This window comes from Hyperoodon ampullatus (assembly GCF_949752795.1).
Source record: "Hyperoodon ampullatus genome assembly, chromosome: 19".
In the NCBI taxonomy this organism is placed as follows: domain Eukaryota; kingdom Metazoa; phylum Chordata; class Mammalia; order Artiodactyla; family Ziphiidae; genus Hyperoodon; species Hyperoodon ampullatus.
Window position 1 is genome coordinate 30,440,967 of NC_136932.1, and position 24,725 is coordinate 30,465,691.

The window sequence follows — 24,725 nt, forward strand, 5'->3', positions numbered from 1 at the left end:
GCCCAGGACTCAAAGGATCCCAATTAGCTATCAGTTGTTGGGTTTTTTTCATCTGCTTTTGTGTACAGGGTTCAAGTTGGGGGTTGGCTGGTGGTGCTCTGAGATGGTTCAAGGCAAACTTCTGACTGGGTTCTTTCCTTAATTGGGTTACTTTTGACCCAGAAACAAAGCAGGCCACATGCAGTGGGCGCTGGGGTAGCTGGGCAGTGGTGGCCATGGCTCACTTTTGAGTCCTCGGCCACCTGGCTTGAGAAGCAACAGTCCCTGTCAACTGCAGGACTGAATCTGGTGGTCCAGGCAGCCTTTGAAACTACATTTGCAGGGCAGAGGGTTCCCCAGCCCCCCCCCCGCAGGGGGGGCTGTGGGTGCGTGCTGACCGCAGGGTGGGTCCTCTGACAAAGGGGGCGCCTCCTGGTGGGTCTGGGTGTTTTGGACCTTGTGCTGCTTCCCTTCCCTGCACACTGGAGTCCTGGAAATCTGCTTGTGTGTGCGTCATAGTCCATCCTTTCCTGAGCAGGTAAAGCAGGTTTGGCCTCTAAAGCAGAACTGGTGGTGAGCCCAGGGCAGTGTGCCCGCTGGGCTGGCTGGCTCCTGAGCCTGCTGTGCTGGAAGGCGCCGGGGAGGGTTCTCCGCGCTGTGGAAGGCTGGTCACTGGTTGACGGTGACGGACAGGAGTGGGGTGACCGGCCCACCGTAAGACTTGGGGCTCCAGGCAGCCTTGGTGGGTGAGCGCCCCATCCACACACCCTCAGCTGTGCAGTGCCGACTGCCCGTGTCCACTGATAGTTGCTCCCGTGCCATCAGGCCAGAGCCAGCAGCCTGGAGGGACTTGTAGGCACAGCCACCAACCTGTGGAGATGGGCTCGCCCAGCACGCTGTGGGAGGAACCAGGAGCCCGCCCCTGGGGTGGGCGCCAGCGTGAGGCCGGGGCAGACAGGAAGGCCTGGGTGAGCGCCAGGTGAGGGTGGGGTCTGCTCACCGACGTGTCCCCGAGATGGAGCAGTCTGTTTGGACGCTGGGGCTTCAACTGGTGCTTCCTTGTTGGGCCTGTTTTGTCACTGCACTCAGGTTAGGGTTTGGGCAAGAACGTTCTCTAATCCCGGCCTTGACACCCGCGCCTTGCTCTGAGCATTCCAGAGGGACTCTGTGGCCAGAAAGCTCACCTTGGACGCCGACAGGGAGGCATCGTCCCCTGGCCTCACTCTGACAGTCAGCCGGGTGGCACAGACCCTCCCTTTTCCCGTGCTTCTCTCCCTGTGCCTGTCTTGGCTGATGAACTTGAGAACACAAAGGGAATCTTTGCGCCAGAGCTGCTCCCGCCGGAGTGAGGCCCTGCCTCTTAGCTTTGCTTGTCTGCTAAGGTGCCTTGTAAGGTGCTGGGTCCTGCCTGGGAGCCTGTCTCCTTTCTGAGTTAAAACCAAATGGGGAGGGGGACTTGGCGGTGCAGTGGCTAAGACTCCACGCTTCAGATGCAGGGGGCGCGGGTTCGATGCCTGGTTGGGGAGCTAAGATCCCACATGCCATGCAGCACGGCCCCCAAAAAAATCCCCCTGGGAGCACAAAAGGAGGGGCACCAGTGGCCGGCTCTGCCTTGCATCTCTTTCCTCCCAGGAGTTTGCCCAGCAGTCCGGTCTCCGCTGCCTTGAATGCATAACAGCTTTCCTCTTGGAAGGAAATGCCGAGCCTGGAGGTTCTGGGGTGACCTCGCTTCACAAGCCTTCCCTGGTACCTATGCGTGCGGCCCCTCGTGCAGCCGCTGACCAGGCAGCTCTGAGCCCCGCTCCCGGCGGCCGCCTGGTGTGCGCAGGGCGGGGGCCCCCACTCTGGGGACGGCACCTCCACAGAGCAGCTGCCTCCAACCAGCTCTTCTTTTCCCCACCCCTTCCTCCTAAGGGTGAGCCTGGCGGCCACAGACTGTTACATCGTGCATGAGATCTACAACGGGGAGAATGCCCAAGACCAGTTTGAGTACGAGCTGGAGCAGGCCCTGGAAGCCCAGTACAAGTACATCGTGATCGAGCCCACCCGCATCGGTGACGAGACAGCCCGCTGGATCACTGTGGGCAACTGCCTGCACAAGACCACCGTGCTGGCGGGTACTGCCTGCCTCTTCACCCCGCTGGCGCTGCCCCTGGATTACTCCCACTATATCTCCCTGCCTGCGGGTGTGCTGAGCCTGGCCTGCTGCACCCTCTACGGCATCTCCTGGCAGTTCGACCCCTGCTGCAAATACCAGGTGGAGTACGACGCCTACAAACTGTCCCGACTGCCCCTGCACACACTCACCTCCTCCACCCCGGTGGTGCTGGTCCGGAAGGACGACTTGCACAGAAAGAGACTGCACAACACGATAGCACTGGCGGCCCTGGTGTACTGTGTAAAGAAGATTTACGAGCTCTGCGCTGTATGATCGGGGCAGAGTAAGGGGAGCAGGCAGCCCGGCAGCGAGGTGGCAGAATGGAGCCCGGGAAGGCATCTGGCTGCACGTTTGTTATTTTAAAGAAATAACAGATCACAAGTGTACCACGGGTTTTTTCAGCTCATCACACTAAGATGTGGATTCCCATAACCCACGGGGGCCTGAGGCTGTGGAAGGCTGACCAGGCAGCAGGATGTGATGGAAGCAACGCTACTGAGGGGATATGAACGCGCTTGGGGGGTCGTTAAGTATGTTGTTTAGCTGTACCATCCAGAGCCAACCAGAAGCTATTGACCATTAAAATTATAAGAATTTCATCTCCAGGTGTCTGCTCTGTCCGTGATGGTCCTGGTGGGAGCATGCAGGCGGCAGGAGGGGCACCACCTGTAGCGCAAACAGGCCCAGCCCCTCCCAGAGCGGCGTCACACCTCGCTCACCTTGGCCTTGGTCCAAGGCAGCGCAGCTCAGTGCCGCTCAGAGGTGTGGCAGGACAGGTAGGTGGCGAGGCCTGGCAGTCACTGGGTCTCCATTGGGCTCACCTGGCGAGCTGGGGCCTGGGACCTCTTGTCCAGATTCTGATTTAGGAGAACACAAACTAACATCTGTATTTTTTTTTAAAGCACCGAAGCTGTCCTGATGTGTCCTGAGTTCAACCTGCTGCCCCCTTCGTGTTCCACAGAAAAGGGGGCCATGCTGGCCCGAGGCTCTGCTCGGTCATCCCTAAAGGGCACTTTTCTAAGCAGCAACCAGACTGATGTTCACGTAGTTTTAAAGGATCCCTCAGGAAGATCAGACACCAAAGAGTAACAAGGGGTGCAGGGAAGGTGTCAAAAGGGTGTATGGGGGTGATGGGGCCATCTGTTCATAGGGGGAGAGCCAGAGATTTTAGAAGAGTGAGAAACTTTGACTTAATTCCAAGGGGCCTGGAAATGCTGGTCCCTCAGTTGGGTGCTGGGTGGCAAATGGTCTGGAACAAGGGTAAACTGGCAGTGATCCTAAACAGACCTGTCTTGACCGTGCAGTGCCCACCACCCTCCCGAGCCTGTTGGGTGGGACTGGGAGGTGTTTCTGTAATAAACAGGCCAGATTTGGAAAGGGAGCCTGTGATGTGCCTGCAGATCAGATTCATGGGTGAGGCAGCTGGAGACGGACAAGCTGTGGCCACCTTGGGGCAGCTGAGCAGAAGCTGTCACCAGAAACAAGCCAGGTGTGGATGGGCGGCTCCAGCACACTGAACGATGGGACACGTCGAGAAGCCAGTCACATGCTGATTGTTGGCCACGCTAAACAAGATGCTGGGGGACCCTGTGAACAGTGTTAAGGCGGCAGCAGCCTTCTCCCCGAGCCCCAGGGATGGGCTCTGCCCCCAGCGCTAGGTGAGTCAAATACGAGAACTGGGTCAGATGACAGGATGTCCTCTGATCTCAAGACCCAAATTCAAAGGAGGTGTGGTTCTGCCTGCCCTCAGGGATCACAGCTCCACAGCTCAACCCTTTACTTCACGTCCCAGAGTTTAGATCCAGCTGCATTTTACCCCTCCCCCCGGAGGAAGCCTGTCCTCCTCCAGCAGGACAGGCTGGCGGTCTGCGGGAGAGGCGTGACTCCCTCCCCCTCCTCCCCATGAGGCAAGAATCCAGTACAGTCCACGCAAACACACCTGTCCCTGTGGAGCAGCGGTGCTGCCGCGCCACCTGCCCGGACAGGCACTAGCAATGCTTGGGTTTCCGCTCCTTCCTGGCCCGGGAGGCCATGAGGCTGAAGAAGAGCCTGGGAGCCAGAGTCCGCAGGTAAACAGCCAGGGAAGGCGCCACATCGGCCAGGACCACATCCTTCTTTTTCTTCCCCACGGCAGCCAGCACATCTCGGGCCACCTGCGAGGGGTTTCGGCCCTGGGCCGTGGTCTCGTCCATCACTGAAATGAAACGAGAGACTCACTGAGCTCGGGTTCATGCCGAGTGAGGTCAGTCGTCAGTATATACGACCAACGCCCACGTGTCAAGTGGTTTAGTTTTAAACTTATTTTCTGAAAGAACATGAAAACGATCACAGAATCATCAGGTGGCTTTGCATAGAAGAAAAGCAACACCAGGGCCTAACCTCCGTACTTGGACCCGTCGGCCGTGACAGCGTTGAGGGAGAGGTTGGTGTGGATGTATCCGGGGCTGACGACGGTCACCTCGATGTCATGCTGCTCCACCTCGGCCCGCAGACAGTCGAAGAAGGCCTGGGTCGCGTGTTTGGAGGCCGCGTCTGCAAAGGTCGGTGGCCAGAGAGGCAGGTGAGTGAGGGGTGGGGACGCATTCGTTCCCTGAGTCAGAGGCGCCCAGTCTGGGCCCTGGACAGGCGCGGGGGTGTCAGGTCTCCTGCTCTCGTGTGGTTCAGGGAAAACACTGTACACGATACACTGACATACAGGTACGCTCACACACAACATGACACAGCGCACATGGTCAAATGTGAACCACTGGGAATGTGTAGGAAGGGTGCACGGGTGTTCTTTGTACTGTTCCTGCAAGGTTTAAGTGTGAAATTAATCTAAATTAAAAGTTTTTTTAGGGCCTCCCTGGTGGCGCAGTGGTTGAGAGTCCGCCTGCCGATGCAGGGGATACGGGTTCGTGCCCCGGTCTGGGAGGATCCCATATGCCGCGGAGCGGCTGGGCCCGTGAGCCATGGCTGCTGAGCCTGCGCATCCGGAGCCTGTGCTCCGCAACGGGAGAGGCCACAACAGTGAGAGGCCCGCATACCACAAAAAAAAAAAAAAAAAAAAAAAAGTTTTTTTAAAAAAAAACAATGCCTACTGGGTAAAATATTCAAATAGTTCAGGAGGAAATAAAGTAACCAAGTGAAAGTCTTCCTCGTGCCTTCCAGTACAGTTCCCCAGAGGGAGCCAAGCTGCCGGTTTCTCAGCATTCATTTCTCACATCAACCAGGTACCTACACGGGGTGCGACACAGGAGTCCTATTTGTGCGGACATGGCCTCACGCTGTGCCTGTTTCCGTGTCATTCCTGCACGTAGCTCTCTCCAGCGGGGGACAGACGGGGCGGCTGCCGTGCCCCTCGTGGTCACAGGCCACACTGCAACAGTGCGTCCAGGGAGGCTCCCTGCACGTGCAGGAGCGTGTGTACAACCCCACAGCTGGCCTTCTCACGTCTTTTGTCTGACAGCTTCCACAGGATGGCCTTTCATGTGGAAGAGCTGTCCGGGCCCCCTCCGCTCCCCAGCAACAGCCTCTCTGCACGGCGTCAGGTGCTCTGAGGGGACAGAGGAACCCTACGATGGCACTCCTGGGAAACGGCATCTCCACTGACGGTTTCCAGATTTGGAGTCCACACGTTCGAGCCTGAGGAAAGGGCATCCATCAGCCACTTAACTGTAGGTCCTGTGAGCAGCCCAGCAGCGTCCAGACTCTGCAGAGACTCTGGAGGAGCGGCCTGGCCAAACGAACGCTCTGCGGGTGGGTGGCTCGAGACACGCTCCTACCAGCCATGATTCCAGAGGCACGGCCCAGGCCAAGGCCCGAGAGGATTGAGCCACCTGGGGGCCTCCCTGACCTCCGGTCTCCACGGCTCTTGGGCTGTATGTAGGTCCTCGGCCAGGCTGTGCTAACCTAAACGCCGTGACTGTGGTCCCCAGGGCTCCACGTGCTCTACACACATCCTGGATCCTCCCACTCGGCCTCACAGCAGCCCCGAGAGGTACACGAAGCCACCCACACTTCACGAGTGGGGAGACTGCTGCCCGTTGGGTTGGCCGACGTGCCCAGGAGGCGCCGCCTTGTCTGGCCTGGTGGTTATAAAGCACCCAGAACAACCAAGTGTGACCTACGCAGTCACAGCCAAGGGGAGGACAAAACTCAGTGGCACTAAATCCAAGTGAAGTTTGGAAATAATTCAGTACAGGAACACTTTGCAAAGAACTCCTTTACCCTGCATATCCTTTTCCCTATTATTGCCTCATCTGCTCTGTCACATGTGATGCCTGCATATCTATTCCTCAGGAGGCTGTCCTGTTCCAGCGAAGTGAGACAGAGAACTGGCAAAGGGAAATAACCGCCCCAGAAACAAGCACGGATACGGCGGGTGTCTCACGTTGTCTTGAGCACGGCCATGGAGACTGTCGGATGACATGAGGGGGCAGTGTGGGCTCAGACGAGTCCCACAGCTGACCCAGCCACACAGCCAGCACCAGAAGGATGGCTGCGCTGCGTTCGGGCTGACAGGTGGTTCCCAGTTGTCCAGCTGGGTGTGCGTGGCTGTGCTTTCACGGTGTGGAGGCGGCTTCGCCCCTCCCCTCCCTTCCCGTGGCTACGTTGAGCATCTGGAGAGGGGGAGACTATTACAGCTGAGCATTTCCTTGCAGACGGTGGAGCAAAGAATGCAGTTCCCAGGACAGTTTGTGAAATCATCTTTCAGATCTTTAACAAAAGTAGAATAAGCTTGCTGGTGCTTGTGATGGCGCAGTCTCAACATTCTGGCGTAGCCATTCATGCAGGGAGTGAGAGTCGGAACTGAAGTCAAGCTGGCAGCGTTAATTTTTTGGTCCTATGTCCACTTTTCAGAACTAATCTTACTGAAACGCTCCCATGAGCGCCCAGAGATAAAAATACTGAAGGATGCTGTGCACAGCACATCACTGCTACCAGTCACCAACTGAAGGGACGCAAATCCTCATGTGTCACGAAAACTACTAAGGAAATTATGCCACATCCATTCGATTAATGACTGCATATCCACTTAAAGGAACTAGGTAAACCCATATGTGCTGATGCAGAAAGATACACTGCCAAATGGAATAAGCGAACCACAAAACCCCAGTTTTGCACATTTGATCCCATGTAGAAGAATTCTGGAGGCACATGTGGTTAAGTGGTGGCGGGGCAGCACCTGTGGGCCGACACTCGGGAGGCACAGCACGGGGGCCACGGCACAAGGTCGCACGTGGCACGAGGAGCAGAGCTGGGGCTGAGCTCAGGCCTCTGCTCAGGAGCACACGCTGATGACGCCCCTGCACGTTCTGTGCTGAGTGCTTCTCTAACGTCTGAGTTCTGGACAGTAAACGTGTTGTTTTTATAACAGGGAGAAAACAATAAAGGAAACGTGGGGAGGAGAAGGAAGTACTCACATGCAGATCGGAAAGGAACGCTGATTTTGCCCTGGATACTGCTGATGGCGACAATGTGGCCCTTGCGCCTTCTGATCATAGAGGGCAGGAGCGCTGTGGGGAGAGGGCAGAGGTTGCTGCAGCTCATGCTGAGAGTCGTGGGGGGGACTGTTTACTGGAACTCTTAGCCCCTGCGCCCAGGAGGGGAGGGAGGGCCTCTCCCTGGAGTGAGAACCGTGGCTGGACGTCAGAATGCCCCACTCTGTAGGTGTGCAGACAGTGGAAAGACATCACTGTGCAGATGAGGCTGTTGCTGAGGAGAACATCTCGATGTAAGACCATAAAGCAGTGGAAGAAAATGCAAATAAAAGCCCAGAAAAGCCAACACCCAGGATGTAAGGACACTACTGACTCCAGGGTCAAACGGATGGGACAGGCCAGGTCTAGGAAGAAGGAACCAAGGGAAATACAAAGAATGCCGACGTGCCTGTGCTCATCTTCCTTTTCACCCACAACCGTTACCTTTCGTCAGAGCAACTGGACCAAAGTAGTTTGTCTCCATGACTCTCTTGTCCACGTCCAGGCTGGTATCCACAATGGTGCCGCGGTAGCTGACCCCAGCGTTGTTGATGAGCACATCCACATAGCCAAAGCACTGCAGGATCTCCGCGGCAGCCCCCACTATGGCCCCAGGGTCTGTGAGGTCGAAGGTCACCGTGCAAGGCTTGTGAGTCTGCACCTGGGCAAGAATGACAGAAGCCAAACGTAGCTTCAGAGCAACGGGCATGGGAGCCACAGGCCCTGCTTCTCGGTGCTGGGAGGGCCTGGCCGTGAAGGGACAGGTCACAACACTTCTCTGAAGGATGTGACCTGGAGGAGCCTGCCAACCCTGCTCATACCTGACTTGGGCAGCCTTTCTCCTTAACTGACTGTAAATGCCATGGGGCAGGGGTCACGTATGATGGAAGCATGGCTCCCCTTGCCGCCCTGTGCCAGCCTGGCGCTGCACTGTCCTACGTTACAGAGCTGCTATCCTTCTCAGGCCAAATCAGTTTCATTCTTCATTCACAAAACGTTTTTTTTTTTTTCTTTTTGCGGTACGTGGGCCTCTCACCGCTGTGGCCTCTCCCGTTGCAGAGCACAGGCTCTGGACGCGCAGGCTCAGCGGCCATGGCCCATGGGCCCAGCCGCTCCGTGGCATGTGGGATCCTCCCAGACTGGGGCACGAACCCGTGTCCCCTGCATCGGCAGGCGGACTCTCAACCACTGCGCCACCAGGGAAGCCCCCTATATGCTGTCTTTAAGAGACTAACTTTAGATCCAAAGACATGTTGACAGGAAAAGGATGAAAAGAGATAGTCTATTTAAATAGTAACCAAATAGAGAGCTAGGGTGCCTAAACTAATATCAGACAAAAAAATACTTTAAATCAAAAAAGGTTACAAGAGACAAAGAAGGACATTATATAACAATGTTAAAAGGTACATTACAACAAGAAGGTATAACAGTTATAAACACTTATGTACCTAATAACAGACCCTCAAAATATAGGAAGCAAAAATCAACAGAATTGAAGGGAGAAACAGACAGTTCTACAATAATATTTTGATATTTCAATACCCCACTTTCAATAATGGATAGAACAACCAGACAAATCAATTAGGAAATAGATGACCTGAACAACACTATAAACAAATTGGACCTAACAGTCATATTTAGAACGCTCCACCCATCAACAGTGTAATACATACTCTTCACAAGCACACATGGAACATTCTCCAGGACAGACCACATGTTAGGTCGCAAACAAGTCTCAACAGATTTTAAAAGATAAACATCATAAAAATTATCTTCTGCAACCACAGAGTGATGAAGCTAGAAACCAATAACACCATGCAAACTGGAGACAAGGGGACATTAAACAACCACTGACTCAAAAAAGAAATCACAAGGGACATTAGAGAATATTTAGAACAAAATGAAAATGGAAACATAACATACCAAAACTTACAGGATGCAGTGAAGGCTATGCTAAGAGGGAAACTTATAACTATAAATGACTACATTAAAAAAGAAGGGGATTTCCCTGGCAGTACAGTGGTTAAGACTGTGCCTCCAGTGCAGGGGGTGCAGGTTCGATCCCTAGTTGGGGAGCTAAGATCCCACATGCCATGCAGTATGGCCGGGGGCGGGGTGGGTGGAAAAAAACTCAAATCAATAACATATCTTTAACATATCTTTGCATCTTAGGGAAATAGAGCAAACTAAACTCAGCTAGCAGAGGAGGGAAAGCAGATTAGAAAGAAGATAAACAAAATACAGGGGACTTCCCTGGTGGTCCAGTGGTTAAGACTCCACACTCCCAATGCAGGGGGCCCAGGTTCGATCCCTGGTCAGGGAACTAGATCCCACATGCTGCAACTAAAGATTCCACACACGGCAATAAAGATCCCGAGTGCCTCAACTAAAGACTCGGCACAGCCAAATAAATAAATAAATAAAATATTTAAAAACAAACATATATATAGAGAGAATAGAAAACAAAGAAAATGAATGAAATCACAAGTTGGTGTTCTGAAAAGATCAACAAAATTGAGAAACCATTAGCTAGACCAAAGAAAAAAGAAAAGATGCAAATAACTAAAATTAGAACTGAAAGTGGGACCTTACATAGATAAAAAAGATTATAAAAGAAGACTATGAACAACTGTATGCCAACAAATTAGATAACCTAGAAGAAATGGACAAATTCCTGGAAACACACAAATTACCTAAACTGAGTCAAGAAGAAACAGAAAATCTCAGCAGACATGTGACAGGTAGAAATTGAATCAGTAACCTAAAACCTCCCAACAGAAAATATCCTGAACCAAATTCACTGGTGAATTTTATCAAATTTTAAAGAAGAATTAACACCAATACTTATACTCTTCCAAAAAACTGAAGAGGAGGGACTTCCCTGGTGGTGCAGTGGTTAAGAATCCGCCTTCCAGTGCAGGGGATGCGGGTCTGATCCCTAGTCAGGGAACTAAGATCCCACATGCCACAGAGCAACTAAGCCTGCACGCTCTGGAGCCCGCGCAATGCAACAAAAGATCCCGCATTACGCAACTAAGATCTGGCGCAGCCAAATAAATAAATAAATATTTAGAAAACAAAAAAAACCCAAAGAGGAGAGAACACTTACTGATTCATTCTGTGAGGCCAGCATTACTCTGATACCAAGGCCAGATAAAGACACCACAAGAAAATTACAGACCAAAATCCTTTATGAGTACCAATGCTAAAATCAACAGAATACTAACAAATCAAATTCAACAGCATATTAAAAGGATTATTCATCATGAACAGGCTAAATTTATCCTAGCAAATGCAAGGGTAGTTTACCGTAAGGAAATCAATCAGTATAACCCACCACATTAACAGAACGAAGGGGGAAGGACCACATAAGCATCTCAATTGACGCAGAAAAGAGATCTGACATAACCCAACACCCTTTCATGATAAAAACTCTCAGAAAACTAGGAACAGGGGGGAAATTCCCCAAGGTATTTATGAAAAACTTACAACTAACATCATGTCCAGTGGTGTAAGACTGAAAGTGTTCCTCTGTGCTCCAGAACAAGACAAGGATGTCTGCTTTCACTGCAGCTATTCAGCATAGCTTGTTGTTCTGATCGGAGCAGTTAGACAAGAAAAAGGATAAAAGGCACCTCAACTGGAAAGGAAATGTTAAATGTCATCTTAACTTAAAGTGTCAAAAGTCACCGCCAGTCTCCCGGCTACCACCGCCAAGAGGTGAATAGGTATTAGCGGAGACATGGGGGAGGAAGAAGGCACTCAGAGGGGCCGCCCTCCCTAAACTCGCGGCGCTGCGCAAGTGGTGGATTTGAGCCCAGCTGGCCGACCGCGGCTGCCCCTCTTCCCCACGAAAACCACCCCTGGGCTCACCTCGGTAGCCCGGGAAGCAGCAAGTTCTCGGGTGAGCTCCTCCAGGGCCTCGGCGTTCCGGCCACAGAGCACCAGCTTAGCACCGGCAGCATGGAAAACTCTGGCACATTCTAGAGGAAGAAGAAAGCAGTGTGGCAGCTGGGGAGGCCCAGGCCTTCACCGTCAGCTCAGCTCCCAGCTCCCCAGCCCCAGACCACAGGGCTACTTCTTCCGCAGCCATCGGCACCGGCCCGCTGTGGAAGTCCGTGGGGCAGTTAGGGACCCGGCACAGGGAGCTCTGCTGTCACCACTGCGGAGCCAACGTCCGGGGCTGTGACAGACGTCCACGGGCAGGAGGAAGGCAGCAGCTAGGGGACAGGCTGTTAGGTACCAGGCTCAGAACTTTCCAGCATAACCTTTAGCTCTGATCCACCCTGCGAGCAGTATCTCCCCACTTTCATGGCGAGGAGCTCAGTGAGGCAAGGGATGTGCCCGACGGGGAGGCGGCGCCAGCTCGGGGATGCCGTTGCCTCAACACAGCAGGCACACACCTGCCGGGGCTGCTTCTGTGGTTCTGTGGACGCACGGGGGACACAGGACTCTGGTGAGAAGGGGCGGAGAGGCTCCCCCGAGGCCTGAAGCCCGCAGGTTCTTCCTCCCGAGAGTACACAGGCCCGAGGGCTCGTGGACACACGCAATGGGGACAGAACGTGGGGAGGCTGACAGCCTCGCGAGGAGGTTAAAGAGCTAAAGCATGCCGAGCACCCACGCAGCAGGGCGGCATTAAGGGTGGCATCATTTTTTTTTTTTTTTTTTGCTGCGTTGGGTCTTTGTTGCTGCGCGCGGGCTTTCTGTAGTTGTGGCGAGCAGGGGCTACTCTTCACTGCGGTGCACGGGCTTCTCATGGCGGTGGCTTCTCTTGGTGTGGAGCATGGGCTCTAGTAGTTGTGGCTCTTGGGGTTAGTTGCTCCGCAGCATGTGGGATCTTCCCAGACCAGGGCCTGAACGTGTGTCCCCTGCATCGGCAGGAGGATTCTGCGCCACCAGGGAAGTCCAAGGGTGGCATCATTTTAAAAGGTTCCCTCCTGCTGGGGGTTCCTCTGAGTCACTACAGCATCCAGGTGACAACTGACGAAGGCCATGGTGGGGGGGGTCCAGAACTATCTGGGCACCTCTCTTAGTCAATATTCTTTGGTGGAAGGAAAAGAGACTCAAGTCACCCGGGGCAAAGCAATAAGAGGATTTATCAGGATTCCAGGGTAGCTCAAGGATTAAGGGAAGGAGCTGAATGGTTCAGATGGGAAGGACAGGAGTGCTGGTGGCCCAGGGTCCTGGACAGTAGGAATCAAACTCTCTGAATGCTAGCAGGTCCCTTCCCCACTTCATTCCCAGCCTGGCCTCTCCACCAGATGGGGGCGGGCTGCAGACAGTGCAGCGTTCCCGTGGACACCACTCCCCGGCCAGACAAGGGTGCCCTTGGCCCGTTCCCTCGAAGCTCTGGTGTCCAAATCCTTGGGAGGGACCAGATCAGCCCTGGTGGGGGCAGCATTACTAGGACTAGGCCAGCCAGGGTCACGTGTGAATCCCAAGGCCACTACAGGAGGGGCAGGGAGAGGGAGGAAGCAGGGGCCGAGGTCCTCTCGCCCTGCCCCCAAACACAGCCGAGTGCTTAGTGCCCCGAGGCTCACAGCCCACGGAGAGCAGCACAGCCCTGCGGTCAAGAGGACGGACACGAGCGAGACTTCCTGTGTCCAACTCAGACTCCCAACCCTGACTGGCCCTGTGATGTGGGAAGTTTCGACCTCTTTGTCCCCACTTTCCTCTTCTGTAGGTGCAGGTCAGCAGCGCTAGGACTGAGCGGGTTACAGCGGCCAGGCCAGCACCGCGAAGAGAGAAAGCACTGCACAAGTGCTGCGTCGTGCTTCTAAGCTGCCTTCTTAAAATGTTCTAAAGACTGACTGTTAGTGCGAATGGAAACGTGGGGCTTAAGGGGGCATAGTCTGTCCTCACTAGAGGCTCTTGAGGTCTCCCTCAAGAGCAGGTGTGCCCAAGAGCAGGTGTGTGCGGCCCCCGCGGCCCCAGCTGACCATGCGGCCACCCCCAGGGCCCAGACTGAGCCTCGGGGGCCGGGTGCTCAAGCGGAGTCTTGGTGCCACGGGCTGCTAGGAGGGCAAGGCCGGCCCCAAGAGCCCACCAGAGGGTCAGGGATCCAGGAAGGGAGGAGGCTCGGGGGTCCAGGCGGGGTCCTTCCCCCACCCACGCCTCGAAAGCGAAAGCGAAGCGGTGAGAATGCCAGCGTCCCTCAGGGAAGGAGGGAGGAGGCTCCCTGGCAGCAAAGCCTTCTTTCCAGACGCGGTGCCTCCTGCACCTTCACTTGCTATCCCGGGACCGGCGCCTCCCAGCCTCACCCAGATGGAGCTTTCTGGAAGGAGGTTCAAGTCAACTAAACCGGTGCACTTCCAGGCGTGCGGTGTTGTCTCCTCTGAAGCTCACCCTGACCAAGGGCACAAACCCAGACGGAGCCACAGCCCCCGCTCTGGCCCCAGGGTCTGCTTGGGTCACGGCCCCCATCCCACCTGCCCTGCAGAGCCTCCTTGGGGGTGGGGCTGGGGGCAGGCACTCCTGAGGCCCGTTTCCTATCACTCCCGAAGCCCTGCTGGCTTCCTCACCCCATTTTGTCCCGGCCTGGCCACCACGATGGACATTCAGTGAGGTGCCACCAAGATCCAAGGTGGGGGACACACAAGTGTCTGAACAGCTCTGGAAACTGGTCACCCGCGTTCTGCTTAAGCTTTGCTTCCCAAGGAAAGCCAAGGGAGGAAATTAAAGTTCGTGTAGAGAATGACATAAATGCCAACAGGCTGAGAAAATTCCATTTTCATTTCTTGAAAAAAGGTGATATAGAGGCAAGAGGGTGGGGAGAAAGAGGAATACATTTATCTTGGGCTGTCAGCCGGTCCCCAGGCCACCAGCACTACTGGCTTATAAGTCCAATAGGCTCGTGGCCTCGGGGCCGAGACGTGTCCCTTCACCCAGTGTCCTGCCAGTCCACAAGGACAAGCCAGGAGACAAGGCAGGAGAGACACGAGAGCTGTCCGAACACTCAGCACGCCACCCAGGCCTCCAGGGAGGCCGACAGGGTGGGCAGAGCCATGAGGGTGGCCAGGGTCTCCTCCCCACGCCTCCTGGGCGGTCGCTGAGGGGTGTTTGTACTGAGACAGCCAGAGGGGGGAGGGATACACGCCCTCCTGGCCCTCCGATGGAATCTAGGAGATGGTGGAAAGAGCACGGACGCACACAGACAAGTGGGCTTTGTGTCTTCCATCCCCTTCCCGGCCCTGGTGTCACAGGAGGAAGCGCGGATGGAGAGAGAACAGCACCTCCGTCACGCGTGTGCACGTCGGCGCCGCAGTGTGCCTTTCCCTCACAGCCAACCCCAGACACACTTCAAGGACGTTAAAAAAAATGCTTCTCTCTGTGGTGGAGCAGCGGCTGCTGACACCCTATATTTAGCAGCTGAGTAAGGTCAGAGGCCGGCTATGGCTTGGGGCCTGGAGATCTGATGGCAGACCCTGGGTCACCCCGAGAGCTCACCTGAACGCCACGCTGGTGCACGCACGGACCCTGCTCCCCGCTCTCTGCCCAGGTCCCCTGGCAGCCTGCCGCCACTCCCCGTCGGTTCCTCTGTGTTCCCGCAGATCTCAAGTGCCAGCAGCCCCTGCATGACCCTACTGCTCACGGCCACCCTGCCCCCTCCCCCAGGGAGACAAGACGAGGGCTTGAGTCCTGGCTCCGCGCTCCTGCCTACAAGTCACAGGGCAAGTCACACCGTCTCTGAGCATCAGCTGTGAGGACTCAGGAGATAAGCCCAAGCCAGCACGCACATAGGTGCCTCCCCTGCCAGCCCGCTGGGAACACCCGTCCTGAAAGGGCAACACACGGAGAGAAGTCCTTCCTCTCTGCACAGACCACGGGCTCCCAGAGGGAAGGGACCCTGCCTCACATCCGTCTGTTCCAGCACCTGGCCTAGGGGCCAGCACGTGGCCCTGGGCCACACTGGCTGTACTCTCACCGGCCAGGAGACGCAGGAGCGCTAGGTGTACCCCAACTCAGGGCGCCTCTCGGCCTCGTTCCATGGAACTGAGCGTGAGCGTGCGGGGCATGCGGGGGTGGTGCAGAGCATGTGCGGAAGCTGATACACCCGCATCTGCCCTGGTACACTGCCACGGTTGGCACAGGCGCGTGGGGTGGACCTGGGACCCAGCAGCTCCACGTGGCCACTAGGTTAGATCTGAGCTCAACTGGAGAACCCGGCTGAGGAACAGCTGAGGCCTCACTGCTCCTGTCCCCACCTGCCAAGGTGCCAGGGCACGGCTGGAGGCACGGCCCCATGAGGGGACGGCAAGCTGGAGGTTACACCAAAGCCGTAAACCTGGGATGCTCGCTGAACTCAGGAAAAGGAACGTTTTGTTTGGCCCTAAGTTAGTGTCCATTTTTGAAAGTCTCCACATACAAGTGCCTGTTTCCACACCGACTGGCACTGAGGCTGCCCCACGTGCACAAGCGGCCCCCTCCCTGGCTTCCGCCTCCGGCCCCGGAGCTGAAGGTCAGGGCCGTCTCTCCCTGCGCTTAAGCTCTCCGTCTCCATCTGGACCAAGGGCAGTGCCGCCCTTGCCGCCCAGCTGCCGGCCCGCCTCGCGTGTCTGCACCCACGCCGCTGCCCCCCGCCCGGCACTGCCCCACCACCCACCTCGGCCCAGGCCCGACGTGGCGCCGGTGATGACCACCACAGCGTTCTGGACGCAGGCGCCCGTGCGCAGCCACCGCAGCAGCTTGCAGAGGCCGAAGACGCCCACGCAGCCCAGCAGCAGGGGCAGGATAGCCGTGGAGGTGATGCAGTCCATGACCCTCGCCCTCAGCAGACTCCTTCTGGAAGAACAAAGCAGATAAATTAGTGACAAGGTGGGACGACGCCAGGGACTCACCAACCCTCCTCCCTCAAGTCTGACACAGACCCCAGATCTCTCGTGCGGACCTCAGCTCTGAGTCTGTCAGTGTCTCCCCAGGCCCGCGCCCCGTGTGGACCGTCCAGCATGGTGGGACCAGTGTCCTCTCCGCACGGACACGAGCGGGCCGCAGGGCGCAGACGCACGTCGCCCAGACAGGCTGAGGACCAGCTCCTGAGGGGCGTCAAGGAGGCCCCAAGCCTCCTGCAGAAATCTGTTTCAAGGAACTTAATATCACCCAGTATCATTTTCAATTCCTGATATTTGTGAAACTAGAAAAGTTTTTCTAAAAACTTTTTTTAAAAGGAAAAAGGAGCCATACCGATCGATCTTTACACTCCTCCCTGGACAGGCTCCTCCACGGCCACAGGCCTCCGGATGCCTGGGGGACTCATGGCAGGGCAAGCAGCCCTCTGCCAAGTGGGCGCAGACTCAGGCCGTGGAGTGGAGGCCCTGCTGCACTGTGGCCCGTGCCCACCAAGTGCCCCTGGCGAGCTGCGTCAGCCTGACCAATCAGGAGCCCACGGGAGCGTGGTGAGCGCTACCATGCGGGGTCCATGCTTAGGAAACATCCGTTCCTTCTACAACTGCCCTTCCCTTCCTCATTCCCACCCTCCACGGCCCTGGGCCCAGAGCAGCAGCCAAGAGGGCAGACACGGGGTTAAAGGAACGCTGAGGAGGAGCTACGGGGGAGCAGCACCACACAGCCGCCTTGAGATGCCCACCCAGGCCCTCCAGACTATGATGTTAGAAGCACGTCAGCTTCCAGGGGAGGAAGGGGCTGGGAAGTAAGCGCACAGCTCTGTGAACAAGCCTGCAGCCTTCAATCACTCATCACACCGCGGTGACCGAGTAAAGCCCTCGCCCACCCCCCAAGCCCTCAACTCCGCATATTTAAAAGCATATCTCTGCTCCCTTCCCAAGACAGCACCCACTGTGTGGATACCGTGAAGCCAAGAACACACACATCCCAGCACGGATCCGCCTGTGCCCTGAGCTGCTTTGACTCTGAAGTCCAGGTTTGGGAGGGGCCGTCCCGATCTAAGTTAAAAGGTTCTGCTCCGGTTTGAACTGTCAACTAAGCTAGTTTAGTATTTAGCTTAATTTTTCACCTCCCTTTCCAAATACACCCAAATTCTTGATCACTATAAAAAATTAACAGCCTTGGACGAACATCTGCAAAAATGACTCTTTCCTATCAACCTCCACTTAATCTACTCCTGAAAGACGCCGGCTACTGTCTGCTAAGTGAACACATTTCCCTCTTACCCTACACTGTGCCAAACCCACACGTGGATGCCCTGGCAATCCAAGTGGATTGTGAAGTGCCGAGCTCTTTACCCGGGTACTACTGGCACCAACCCCTGCCCTCAACTGGATGTTCAGGCAGGGCCGAGTCCCAGGGGAGAGGTGAGAACCCAAAGACCCTTTGTGGACTTCCCTGGTGGTCCAGTGGTTAAGAGTCCGCCTTCCAAAGCAGGGGACGCGAGTTCGATCCCTGGTCAGGGAACTAAGATCCCACATGCCGCGGGGCAACTAAGCCTGCATTCTAGAGCCCGTGCACAACTAGAGAGGCCCGTGTGCCACAACTACTGAGCCCACGCACCCTGAAGCCTGTGCACTCCAACTAGAGAGAAGCCCATGTGCCGCAAGAAGATCCCGCATGCCGCATCTAAGACCTGACACAGCCAAATTAATTAATTGATTAATTAAAAAAACAAAAAGATCCTTTGTTTGGCACCTGGTAGTACTGAGAGAGGCTTAGAGCGGGCAGGAGCACCTCCGCCGTTCTGTGAGTCTGTGGGTGCTGCCTGGGGGCCTTCACAGGGCACAGCCCCTGAAGACGGCAGGCTGTGGGGTACATTTCAGCCCAGCGGGACAGCTGTGCGGGAAGAGCTTTATCCCCAGGGCAATCCCAGATCCTCATACCACGTAGGTCCCAAGGTGGACCACCCTGCTTGGCTCAAATCAGCCGGGGCCCAGACAATGCCCAGGAAGCCCAGGGAGGTGGGGACACTGCTCAGGAAAGGACAACCAGCTCAGCCTCTGGGTCTGTGGAGTCTGCCTGTCTCAGACCCATAACCTGGGGCTAAGTCAGAACTTCACTGAAGGCTACAAGGGATCAAGCACCAATACGCAGCCCTATTGCCTCTAAAAATTCAGAGGTTTCAGAGACTACCTGGAAAACACCAACTAATGGAGTGGCAGCACAGGGTCGCCTCCTGGCCGGGTTCACATCCTGGGTCAGGGCCGCACCGCTGAGGCCTCGGCACCTCTGTCGGTAAAACAGGTTCGTTGGCATGGCCAAGAAAAAGAAAGAAAGAAAGAAAAGGAAATGTGGCCAAAGAAAACCTAAAGTCAGCAGAAAGAAGGAGATAATAAAGGTCAGAGAGGAAATAAATAAAATAGAGATTAAAAAAAAATAGAAAAAAAAAATCAATAAAACCCAGAGCTGGTTCTTTGAAAGGGTAAACAAAAATTAACACACCAATGGCCAGGCTCCCTAAGGAGGAAAGAGAGAAGACTCAAACAAAATATGAAATGAAAGAGGAGAAATCACAACTGATACCACAGAAATACAAAAAAAAAACATGAGAGAATACTATGAACAATTATATGCCAATAAATTTGACAACCTAGAAGAAATGGACAACTTTCTACAAACATACAGCCCACCAAAACTGAATCAAGAAGAAATAGATAACTTGAACAGACCGATCACTAGAAGTGAAATAAAATCTGTAAAAACAAATGAACAAACAAAACTCCCTACAAACAAAGTCCAGAGCCAGATGGCTTCACAGGCAAATTCTATCAAACATACAAGGAAGAACTTACACTGATCCTGCTCAAACACTTCCAAAACATTGAAGAGGAAGAAACACTCCCAAAGACATTCTATAAAGCCACAAGCACCCTGATACCAAAACCAGACAAAGATACTATCAAAAAAGAAAATTATAGGCCAATATCTTTGATGAATATAGATGCAAAAATCCTCAACAAGATATTAGCAAACCGGGGCTTCCCTGGTGGCGCAGTGGTTGAGAGTCCGCCTGCCAATGCAGGGGACACAGGTTCGTGCCCCGGTCCAGGAAGATCCCACATGCCACGGAGTGGCTGGGCCCGTGAGCCATGGCCGCTGAGCCTGCACGTCCGGAGCCTGTGCTCCGCAACGGGAGAGGCCACAACAGTGAGAGGCCCGCACACCGCAAAAAAAATAAATAAATAAAATAAAAAATAACAAGGTCCTACTGTATGGCACAGGGAACTACATTCAATATCCTTTGATAAACCATAATGGAAAAGAATATGAAAAACAATACGTGTATCTATAACTGAGTCACTTTGCTGTACAGCAGAAGTTAACACAACATTGTAAACCAACTACAATTCAATAAACTTAAAAAAAATAAAAAAGAAACAAACAAAATGCGGCCAACACAACAGTCATGGAGGCCAACACAGCAAAGAGAGAGCAGACAAGGGCCACAATGTCCTGTCCACCCCTTTCTCATACCCAGGGGAGGAACAGGATGAAGATAAACCCACCCAGCAAGGCGCCCCACTCAGACAACCACAGCTCCATGCACCTGTTCAAAGCTCCAGCTGGCAACCCTTGATGTGAAGAAAAGAGAAACCACACACCGTCTTGTACATGTCTGGTATTCCTTGAGCACCTGACCCAACATCGCGAGCCAGCCTTGGTCTCCTGGCCCCAGGGACCACTCTGCCCGAGGCAAATATGGCACCAGGTTAAGGGGGTCCATCCTCAGCCCACTTTCTGTAAGGAGAGTGCATCTGCATTCAGTCTGGCAAGTTCTCACAGAATCAGAACGTAAACTATAAACCAGTGCAGCTTTGCCCAGTAACTCAGGATGATGGTGGGAAAAGACACCCCAGAGCAAGCCACTAATTTTAGAGTCAGGTTCAACTTCAGCATAACTCCCCTGACCAGGTGAAGCTGCTAATATAGACAATCTCAACTCTTTCTGGGAGTTTTTCAAATTCTTAAAGATCTCCCACCTGCCATTCTGCTCTGCAGTACACATCACCACACCGATGGGCCCCGGGCCTCCCAGACGCTCAGAGGTCGCTGTGCCAACTCCTTCCTGTCTCCCCCTCAGCAGTTATGATGGCCAGGAGAGCTAGACAAAGAAGTAACTCAGACCCACTGACTTGCTGTGGTGTCTGGGGGCCTTCTCCGAGCAAAAGGGGCTCCCAAGTGGAAGAAAGGAACTAAGTCTTGGCTGGCCACATTTCCAGATCAGGAAATAAATCTCCTATGTAAAGCAAGGTCAAAAGGGGCCTAGTTTTTTTTTGAAAATGACATATAACATGCTTATAAATTTTGTATTTTATACCAAAATGTTTCTTAAAACTGCTGGTTTCAGATATAACTGGAAGATAAGACTGGTGGTAAAAAAAAAAAAAAAGGGAGTGGGAAAAAAATCTTGCTCACGATTCCCAGCATTTGGAGATGAGCTTATAGCACAGAGGGACAGTCAGCCCAGCAGTGCTGTGAGCCAGAGCCAAAAGCAGGACAGGCACGTGGCGAGAGGGGAGGCAGGCTCCGCCCGCCCACACCAGCCACACCCACTCACTCCCCACACAGGAAGTGACCAGAGAGAGGAAGTCACAAGCCCAGGTGTCTGCTTGTGTTTTCTCGCAGCACACACAACGGAGCTCCAGACCTAAGTCAAAAGAGTGTGAAGGTGGAAAAGCACCTTCACAGGTGCCTGTTACTTGGGCCAGGCGGCCGGAAAGTTTGTGGGTCTGCACTGCTCTCCTACTTTCTACTGAGGCTTTTGAAACCTCAAACTAGAAACAAGACCGTCACCGAGAAACCAACTCGGAGCAGGCACATCACCTCTTATGCCATCTGTTCCATTCTCCACCCTTTAGCCAAAATTCTACATTGCATTTCACAGATGGAATCTGTTCCAAAGATTCCTTTCTTCTCTGTTACAAAAATAAAATAAATTGAACCGTCAATAAAAACAAGTTGTTAGAATCTACTCAGAAACCACACATATAAATTAAACCATTAAGAGCTACATCTGAAAATCAAAGGAGGGGATCTGAAAACCCTCCAAAGTGAAAAATGATAATGAGGGACTTCCCTGGTGGTGCAGTGGTTAAGAATCTGCCTGCCAATGCAGGGGACACGGGTTCAAGCCCTGGTCCGGGAAGATCCCACATGCCGCGGAGCAACTAAGCTTGTGCGCCACAACTACTGAGCTTGCGCTCTAGAGCCCGCGAGCCACAACTACTGAAGCCCACATGCCACAACTACTGAAACCCACGCCCCTAGAGCCCATGCTCTGCCACAAGAGAAGCCACCGCAATGAGAAGCATATGCACCACAACCAAGAGTAGCCCCCGCTCGCCGCAACTAGAGAAAGCCCACGCACAGCGACGAAGACCCAGCGCAGCCAAAGATAAAATTAATTAATTAATTAATTAATTAATTAATTTTTAAAAATGATAATGAGTTCAGGTCTGGAAGGATTAGTCATGAAATAAGCTGCCATGTTATGCACAAGAAAATCAGGCTAAAGGGCAGAGAGGGGTTCCAACTGGACGGCAGGACACTGAGGCCACAGGGCAAGGAGGGGCTTGGCAGCAAAAGCAGTCAGGCTCAGTTCCCACAGCCCACATCCACTTTTGTGTGTTAGCGCTGACAGCCAGCTGTTCTATTACAGGTGACGTAAGCTACAGGTCATGCTTATGACCCATATCTGAAAATACGTATCTAATTTCAGAAAGTAAAAGCAGAGTAAAGCCACTCTTTCTTGGTCTCAAGCGTATGAGAAGCAGCAGCTAAGGCCATCTCTGACTGAAAAGAAAAGATAGCATCCTACCTCAGACAGCAGATACTTCACCAGTGGCAGTTCCCAGCACCCATGTCTACTCTGGTCTTTTGACCCAGGGCAGAGTAACTTGGACCAGAGGCCAGAGGATACCTTCAGGTCAGCAGGCCCTCCCTGGAATGCTGGAACGAGCCATGAACGAGTGGTCTATGGGGTGTATTTTGGGATGCCAGCCTTAGGGCCCCCAGTTTAAAGGAGTGCAGGCTGGCATTAGTGAAGGCAGAACCAAAAGGAAAGCCTACGAGTATTTCAGACCAGGTCCTGAGCATCCAGTCCTGGAGAAGCGAGCACTGCTCTCCAGTAAGATGCTGGGCCCCTGCTGCACAGCATGCCCAGCCTGGGAGGGTGGGATGAGAGGTGCTGAGCACAGCTCCAGACCCTGCAGCACGGGCTCCTGACACGAGGACAGGGTGCTGGAGGCTAACGTTTATTATGGGCCAAAGTCTTTGTTCAGTTTTTAAAAACAGCACTTACGATAGCAACCTAGACACCTTGTCACAAAAAACAATTTTGGTCTTTTTTTTTTTTTTTTAGTTTATTATTTACTATTGGCTGTGTTGGGTCTTTGTTGCTGCACACAGGCTTTCTCTAGTTGTGGTGAGCGGGGGCTACTCTTCATTGTGGTGCACGGGCTTCTCGTTGCAGTGGCTTCTCTTGTTACGGAGCACGGGCTCTAGGCACGCGGGCTTCAGTAGTTGTGGCTCGCGGGCTCAGTAGTTGTGGCTTGCGGGCTCTAGAGCTCAGGCTCAGTAGTTGTGGCGCAAGGGCTTAGCTGCTCCACGGCATGTGGGATCTTCCCGGACCAGGGCTCGAACCCGTGTCCCCTGCATCGCCAGGTGGACTCTCAACCACCGCGCCACCAGGGATGTCCCACAATTTTGGTTTCTAATGTGCTTTATAAAATGAATTTAGTATTACTGGAAGATGCCTGAGTGATCTTGCCCTCTTTCCCAGAGCACACAAGAGGCCCAGACTCCTCGACGGAAACCACACAAGGCGCTCACCGTGGATGTAAAGCAGAAAAAGCACCAAGTTGGCACTGGGGAGCAGGGTTCAAGTTCACACTGTCATGTCCCTGCTGTGTGACGCAAGCAGATTTATTCTCTGCAACTAAGTGTTCTAACTTCAAAATGGGGGTGATTATTCCAATGAGAAACCACATGGGAAGCACTTTGTAAATGCTAAGGTCCTGCTGACTCATAAGCTAACTGAAAAAAAAGCAATAAAGCATTTCCAGAGAGGATCTCAGACAGGAACTGAGCAAAGGCAGCCAGGCAGGCAGCTGGGTTTTTTTGGCTGCACCATGCGGCATGTGGGATCTTAGTTTCCTGACCAGGGATCAAACCTGCGCCCCCTTCATTGGAAGCATGGAGTCTTAACCACTGGACCACCAAGTAAGTCCCCAGACAGGCAGCGTTAACAGCGTTTCGTAAAAAGACCAAGCTCCCTACTTTACATCCACACCTCACGTGCTGAGCCTCCTTTCAGCTCCAGGATGGCTCTGGCTCACCTGTTCACCTAAGGCACATGAGATGACATTCACACCGGGTGCTGGCGGGGCCGGGGTTGCAGGGCGATGGACCAAGAAGACGTGGGTTCTGACCTCATGAAGCTCACCTCCTAGACAGACAAAGTGGCGATAAACAAAGAAACACAAAAATTAAATGACTAGAATTGTGATAAGGTGGTCTGTCTAGAGGATGAGCCTCACCTGAAGCTTTGATTCAAAGTCAAAACCACCCAAGTTGGTGTGCTGGCCACATGGCACACAACCGGCCCAGGGCAGCCCTAGCTAGTGACTCCTCCGTTTTAGGAGAGAACACTTTCTAACCCATTCCATGAGACCAGCATTACCCTGATACCAAGAAAAAACACTGTAAGAAAACTATAGAACAATATCCCTTTTGAAGAGTGACACCAAACTCCTCAACAAAAAAAAACTAACAAACTGAATTTAGCAGCATAGTAAAAGGATTATACATCCTGACCACGTGGGATTTGTTCCTGGAATGCAAGGATCCTACAACATATGAAGATGATCAACAATATGCCACATCAACTGAAGGAAAAAAACCACACGATCAACTCAGTTGACGCAGAAAAAGCATTTGATAAAATTTAACACCCTTTCATGATAAAAGCACTCAACAAATAGGAATACAAGGAAACTACTCAACACAATAAGAGCCATACATTAAAAACCTACATCAAACATCAGACTCAGTGGTAAAGACTGAAAGCTTTTCCTCCAAGATCAGGAGCAAAGCAAGGATGCCAACTTTCATCACCTCTATTCAACATAGTACTGAAAATTCTAGCCAGACCAATTAGGAAAGAAAAAGAAATAATAGGCATCTAAATTGGAAAGGAAGAAGTAAAATTATCTGCAGGTGAT

General features: G+C 53.4%; 2 protein-coding genes across 2 annotated transcripts; one reads left to right on the forward strand and one right to left on the reverse strand.

Moving 5' to 3' along the window:
* Positions 1 to 857: 857 nt before the first annotated feature.
* TMEM11 (transmembrane protein 11) lies at positions 858 to 2,736 on the forward strand (the record flags this gene model as incomplete). Its single annotated transcript, XM_079725545.1, has 3 exons — positions 858 to 947; positions 1,612 to 1,725; positions 1,808 to 2,736. The coding sequence occupies 3 exons, from the start codon at positions 858 to 860 to the stop codon at positions 2,408 to 2,410; spliced, it is 807 nt and encodes a 268-aa protein (XP_079581671.1). The 3' UTR covers positions 2,411 to 2,736.
* Positions 2,737 to 3,850: 1,114 nt separating this feature from the next.
* On the reverse strand, positions 3,851 to 16,380 carry DHRS7B (dehydrogenase/reductase 7B). The gene is made up of 6 exons (XM_079725699.1): positions 16,202 to 16,380; positions 11,473 to 11,582; positions 8,044 to 8,260; positions 7,543 to 7,635; positions 4,517 to 4,669; positions 3,851 to 4,331 (listed from the first exon to the last, which is right to left on the reverse strand). Exons 1-6 carry the CDS (start codon positions 16,353 to 16,355, stop codon positions 4,126 to 4,128), a joined length of 933 nt encoding a protein of 310 aa, XP_079581825.1. The 5' UTR covers positions 16,356 to 16,380; the 3' UTR covers positions 3,851 to 4,125.
* Between the last annotated feature and the right edge of the window lie 8,345 nt (positions 16,381 to 24,725).